At 32.1% G+C, this 7048-nt stretch overlaps 1 protein-coding gene across 3 annotated transcripts in view; it reads right to left on the bottom strand.

The window, feature by feature from the left end:
• Positions 1–2586: 2586 nt before the first annotated feature.
• Positions 2587–7048, bottom strand: part of LOC126738062 (uncharacterized) — a 52769-nt gene continuing 48307 nt past the window's right edge. For all 3 annotated transcript variants that reach the window (XM_050443257.1, XM_050443408.1, XM_050443333.1), the window contains exon 17: positions 2587–3140. In XM_050443257.1, coding sequence (XP_050299214.1) covers positions 2988–3140 — 153 coding nt within the window. In that variant the 3' untranslated portion in view covers positions 2587–2987. The remainder of the gene's footprint in view (positions 3141–7048) is intronic.

Raw genomic sequence — 7048 nt, 5'->3', positions numbered from 1 at the left:
TATTGTCCTTCCCCTTTCAGCGGATATAGCAGAGCCCACTTTTTTTACTCCTCTGGCACCATAAACTTTCGGACATTTAGCTTGAACCGTTGTAATGCCTGTTTCGTCTATGTTAAATATTCTGCTTGGTTGAAATTTAAACTTTTGCATAAGAATTTTAAGATTAGAATAAAACAGTTCTACAGATTCTTTATTAAAAGATGAAATCCGATTTAAACTCGTACCCTCAGGCTGTCGCAGTTTTATCTCGGGAAATCTTTCTAGAAATCCATAAAGCCATGCTTTGCCAGCTAGTCCCTTTTCTCGATTAAAGTTGTGAATAATATTATTTTGTGCTGCATACCTAAATGCAAGCCTTCTTAGACCATCAGGTGTTAACCCAAAAAACAATTTTGAAAGCAGTAGAACATAATCTTTTAATTCACACTCTATTTCTTTAGAGAATACAGTTTTACGGCCCAATCGAGGTAGTTTAAGATCATCTTCCAACAACTTTTTTCTAAGGGTAGATTCTGGTATTTTATCTTCCTACTTCCCTAATTTTTCTTCCGTCGGTCCTTATAGCATCTAGGGCTTTTTGCAGGGTTTCCGTCGTATAAGAAGGGATATCAGTCTTTCGTGTGTAATTTCTAGGCATCTGAAAACATTAAATAGTACTATGACTTCTTAGCATTTAATTACGTGAAGGGGAATCGTGCACTTCTGCGCACAATTACCCCTTTGTTATTGTCTTTTATAAAAACATGATGTGGTCAAAAACATATAAACAATGTATGATTTAACGGTGACTAAATATTCACAATACTCTAGATTTTACAAATATAAGTAATGTAAAACGATTGGACAAAAATTATGGTTTTCTGACCCCGAAAACTTATAAAAAACAAAATCAATCGATTAACCTCTCGGCGATCGTAAACACACTAATGGCGCCAACGGTCGCGCACACATTTTAGGCACTCCGTTGCAAAGAGCAGCACTGGTTTAACGCTTGTTACTGGATAGCCCGCGAAATACAAAATATCATGGTGCGCACGATTACCCATCGCGCACCATTACCCAACTCTCCCTTAATTTATTCGAAGCGTAATCATGCAATTTAAATCATTTTTGTGATTCATATATTTTTTCTTTAGTGCATTGAAAACTAAATATGTTAATATCTCGAAAAGGGTGAATCGTAACTAAATTTTTGAAGTACCTTTTTTAAGCAAAACTGTTTGCACAATGCATATTTTACATAAAAAATTAAATGTTGTCAAATCTAAAAAAGTTACGAAATTTAAAAAAAAATAATAAAAATGTTTCTGGTGGCGTCCTGAATAAACTAATTTAAAAAATAGTTAGTTTTAATATTGGCCGTATAAAAAAAACATATTGCAAGTTTTGTTAAAAACAACGTATAAATGGCCAAAATTCAAAAAGTTTACACTAAGGTCATCACCCTGTATCTTTTTCGTTTTTTGACTTAGCTGAGAATATTATTAATCATGTACACCGAATGTTTATTTTGAAATTGTTATGACTCTAATATACTAATCTTAAATATAATTTAAACTAGAATGTATAATGAATCACATGAATACTTTAAAATCTTCAATATTTAATTATGTTAAAGGTGCCTAGTAGAGGGATATGTAAAGATTGTTTTCTGATTATGTGAAATTAATTAAATATAACTTAAAGATCCTAGAATCTTTTAATTCTTTAATATCTGGAGGCAAAAAGGATTTAAAGTGTGATTAAATAGTGTGGATTAATCCATGCATATATATAGGAAGAACAAAATGTTTTGCACATTAAACCGTGACTAAATCGTGAATAAAAAAAATAAATTTGGATGGCTTTGGGGGATAAAAACGTAATCGCAAGTTAAAGATGTTTATTATTTTCAAAGGAGAAATCAATGTATGTCTTAATCATTTAAATTCAGAAACTCACAACCAAATTGCGAAACTATCAATAAATCAACATACGAATCCTCAAAAAGTTCCTTTAATAGCTTTACCAAAAATTAGGCAAATTTCATGGTCAAAACAGTTACAATAACAGTCTATGAATATGAGACAATTAATGTTCGAAAAATATTAAGATTGCTGACAGATCATTACTTAAAAGTGCCTGGAATGTAAAACAAATATTTTACACAAACATTTAGTGTTTGTTAATTTCTATATGAACATTCAATAAAGCTTCATGGAATATATAGGGTGATCTTCAGTAAGCATAACATATTTTTGACTCAAATTGAATAAATTCGAATTTTAAATTTAATTTAACATCAATAATATTAAAAGTTTAAAAATTACGTACCTGATTACATTTTTCGATGTTCTGAGAGGAATTTTCTGCTAGATAGCTTCTTTTACATTTTCAGCTTCTATTTTTCTACGTTATCTAAGCAGTTCAATATTTCTTTGAAGAAAATATTATAGCAAGTAAAAGTAAGGATAAATAAAAACAAATATTTATATACCAAGAATCATTATAACTTATTGTTTTCCTTAATAATTAAATTCCTTACAATTTTTCTAAATAACTACTATGTGCGCAACAAAAATATTGCTAAATGATACTATTTAGTCTGATATTCATACATATGGTTTATTTTAACAAATTACAACATCTTAATTTCGCGTCCTAAACAAAATATTAAAACATGCGAAGTAGTAAAAAGCTATTTATCTAGAACCCAATGTAAACTATAATTAAGAATTATTTTAGGTTTAAGCTATATACACTATACAGAGAAATAAAAAACAGGGAATCCTTCAACTTTAAAAATAAAATAAATAAATGGAGTATAAATAAAGATTTCGTATTGTTCAGTGAACTCTTTTTTCCCGTAAAATGGTATAAAACAAAGCACTATTCTTTTAGGTAAAAATAAAGGATGGACCAAGGATTACACAATTTCATATCAGTTTTAAAGAAAATTAACTCCAAATAACTAAATTCCTTGTTTTACATGTTTTTGGATTTTATGGTCACCTGCAAGAACCATCGGGCACTGCCTGATTAGATAAAGGCATCAAAAGATACTTTTGAAAATTCCTTATTGATCTCGGATCCTGCCGAATGTCTAATAAAACTTTTCGTTTTTTTGCGTCTTCTCTTAGATCATATAGCGGTTTACATTCCTAAAAATTAAAATTACAACTTTAAGACTTTAATTGATTGTGAACCAAAATTCCATGCTTTATAAATTTAATAAGCAGGGCTATTTGGTTTCTATAGTTTGATAATTATTGGCCTAAAGGAAACAAATAATGAAAAACAGTGCTGGGGCGTATTAGGCGTACATCACGATGATTAACTTTTTTTAACATTTTTGAGCGTAAAGTTTTTCTATACAGATCGTGTTATCGTGAGCTACGTATTACCCAAAATAATGGCAACACCGCTTGGTTGCGGCTTGCAGGCGGCGGAATTCTTCGTTTTTATTTTTTAAACCAGGAGTCAGCAGACCTTACTTTGCTGTGTTACTGCACGTTGCATTAATAATTTTTAAGCGTTATTTTCGTGTTTTTTCACTATGGCTGTTTATACCCCTTCCGAAAGAGTTCAACTAATTAAATGGTTTTATGGAGGCAATTCGGCAGTACAATGTAGAGATTTGTTTTCAGTGACATTTGAGAATAGACCGATTCCTTGTGCAAAAACGGTTTTAAATATGGTTACAAATTTTGAGACATCTTTTTGTCTTCAAGATTGTAAAAAATGCCACACAAAACGTCAAGAACCACCTGTTGAAGTGGTCCAGGATATAGAACGGCGGGAAGAAATGGTTTGCAGTACCCTAGAACTTAATTCGACACGGTCCACTAGAAGTGTTGGAGAGGAACTGGGAATGAGCAATAAAACTGTTGCTCGTGGAAAAAATATGGGTATAAATGTTTCAAGTATTCAAAAACTCAGGAAATATTTTCTGAAGACCAGTGGCGAAGAATGGAGTTTTGTTTTCCTAGATCTCCAGATTTGTCTCCAAATGACTTTTATCTGTGGGGTTACCTTAAGCAGACCATTTAAAAACATGAATTTAGTAGGCCAACAAATTGAGAGGAGTTGCGAAATAAAATTGTCGAAGGTGCCAATTCCATTTTACCTAAAACTCTTTTAGAGGTGCGAAATAGCTTTTACGATAGGTTAAGTTTTTGTTTAGCGAAAGAAGGCGGTTTATTTAAAAAATGATATGTTGTTAAGTTTGTTTATTAGAGTTTTATTTCTGATTTTTTATTATATTTTTATCCGAGTTGATATTTTATTTTTTATTAGAATAATGCTTTAATTTTCATTATGCAAAATACAGTTCGTTTTTTAACGAACTTATCAATAAAACTGCAAAATATTCTCTAAAGTCAAAAAGTGTCAGTCAGCCGGATTTCTGGAAAACATTCGGAATCAAAAGAGGCAAAATAAATAATGTAGGGGTTTGGTTGGGGAACACACACAATTTTTTTTTATTAATGGTATTAATTTCCCAATAAATTTTTTAGTATGGCATACTTATGATGTACCATCAGATCTATGAGAATACACTAGAGTCTCGATAACGTAAACGTCCCATAACGTGAACATCCCTAAACGTGAACAGCCTAATTGGTATTCAGCCTATTCTAAAACGTGAACGCCAAAAATATCTCGCCTCTATAACGTGAACAAAAAAATATTTATATCGTTTTACCGTTTTACCCGTAGGCATTAAGGGGCATTTCTTATGTTCCCTTTGTCGGCAACTTTAGTACTAACTTAGTGCTTTTGCATATCGCCGCCAAATTGTATATCTTGTTTGTACATTTGGAAGACATATGAAATTTGCGTCTTATTCAGTGTTTGTTGGCCGATCAATACGAAACAAGCACGATGTCTACTAAGAAAGTAAATTATTTAACTCTGTAAAAAAAGCCTTGTCCGATGTTAGTAGAGGTTGCGGAGTTACCTTTTTAGCAAAAAAGTATGGAATAGCCAAATCCACGGTGTATGCAATTAAGAAGAAAAAAGACCAAATTACTTTTGTATTACAGAATATCCATTAATGGAAAAAGCTTTGTATAAGTGGTTTTTGCGACAACGAGAGAGGAATGCACCAATAAGTGGTTTAATTTTAAAAAAGCCAAATATTTTCACGAAAAACTGTACGACAAAAATTTCACTTATTCTGCGACCTCAGGGTGGTTGCAGAAGTTCAATAAAAGATTTGGCATACGCTTCCTAACAATAACTGGTGAAAAACTATCCTCTCAGCCCGAGCTGGTTTCACCATTCTTACGTAAACTTGAAGAAAAAATCAAGGACCTAAACTTAGACTATAACCAAATGTACAACGCCGATGAAACCGGCTTGTACTGGAAGCTTTTACCCGGAAAGACTTACGTATCCAGTGAAGGAAAAACTGCCCCTGGAAGAAAAACAGCCAAAGAAAGAATAACGTTTCTAGCATGTACAAATGCGACTGGACTACATAAATTGACTCCTTTGGTAATAGGGAAAGCTAAAAAACCACGAAGTTTTAAGAACTCTTACATTCCTGTACACTACAAAAACTCACAATCTGCATGGATGACAGCCGGAATTTTTAAGGAATGGTTCAAAGAAATTTTTGTTCCTGAGGTAAATTTCCTGCCATAGCTATACAATTCAAAATTAAAAGTTTGTTTTAATTTTAGGTGAGAAAGTTTCTTAAGAAACAAGGTCTTCCAGAGAAAGCACTTCTTTTATTGGATAATGCCCCCAGTCATCCCCCAGTAAAATATTTTAAAAAATATTTTCGAAAGCCAAAGCAATGATGATCGTGAAGACACAATACCCTTGGCAACTCTTCGTCAAGAATTGCTAAGCCTGAATAGCATTGTAGAGACTAACCTCAATTTATTAGAAGAAATTGATCCAGGGCAAGACTTCGAACGTGGAGATATCGAAGAATGGAATAAAGATGACTTCGTTGAACATGATGAGAATTGTACTACAGTGTCTAATGATTCAGAAACCGAACAGGATTAAGATCCAGAAGTTTCTCAGGCTATGGATAAAGTCACTCACGTTGAGGCAGTTCGTATATTTAACAGAGGTCTAGAATGGGCGGAGCAAAACAATGCCGACTTCGAGGATATTCAGTCTTAACACAAATTACGTGAATGTGCAACTATTTTTTCAAACAAACAACGTATCCGTCAAACAAATTTAGATAACTTTTTTCTAAAAACAACGGATTAAATATAAATAATGTACATTATACTTACTTACAGACATATACTTACCTATATAATAAATATTTTTATCTTTATACCATGTATAAATATATACATATACATTTTCAACTATGTATTACTAACTGTATAACATGTTTTTGTTTGATTTTCCAATAAAATATACATTCAAAGTACATATATGTACGTGTTAGTTTATCATGCGATTAACTTTATCCAGTAACATGAACTCTTCGAAAACATGAACACAGTCATCCCTAATTAGTTCACGTTATCGAGACTCTACTATATATAGTTTTGAGGCCGTTAATCACTTCAGTTCAGTCATCGGTTAGAGATATGTTAAAAAAATCAAAATCAAGATTATAACCGAAATTAGGATTAGGAATTGTACCTTCATATTTTTTGAGTTGCTGAAAAATTATGGGCAAACAAATTAACTATATCCTGACCACCTTTAGCAAATCTGCCATTTAGGTGCCTACTTCTTAAAGTAGAAAATACAATGTAATAGGCTTCAAGTTTGGAAGTTTTATATATTTTTTATGATTAATTTTTTTGAATTCACTGACTGAATCAAGGAAGAAGTTTAGAGGATTTATAATGCTTAACTGCAACAAACATATGAAGAGCACAGTAGAGAACACTACAAATAGTCGATACACTTATTAATCTCAGTTGTAGCAAACTCCATAGGAAGGGATTAGTAAAGGGTGTCCCATTAGGAACGCACGTTTTGAATTGCGCAGCATTATTTTATCGCAGTATGCCAAAAAAAAAACTGAAAAGAATAATGTAAACAGTTTGCGATTAGTAGCCATGGAACGATATACGGTCGAACA

Source organism: Anthonomus grandis, chromosome 1 (assembly GCF_022605725.1).
Source record: "Anthonomus grandis grandis chromosome 1, icAntGran1.3, whole genome shotgun sequence".
Classification (NCBI taxonomy): Eukaryota; Metazoa; Arthropoda; class Insecta; order Coleoptera; family Curculionidae; genus Anthonomus; species Anthonomus grandis.
This window is presented reverse-complemented; position numbering and strand designations above follow the sequence as displayed.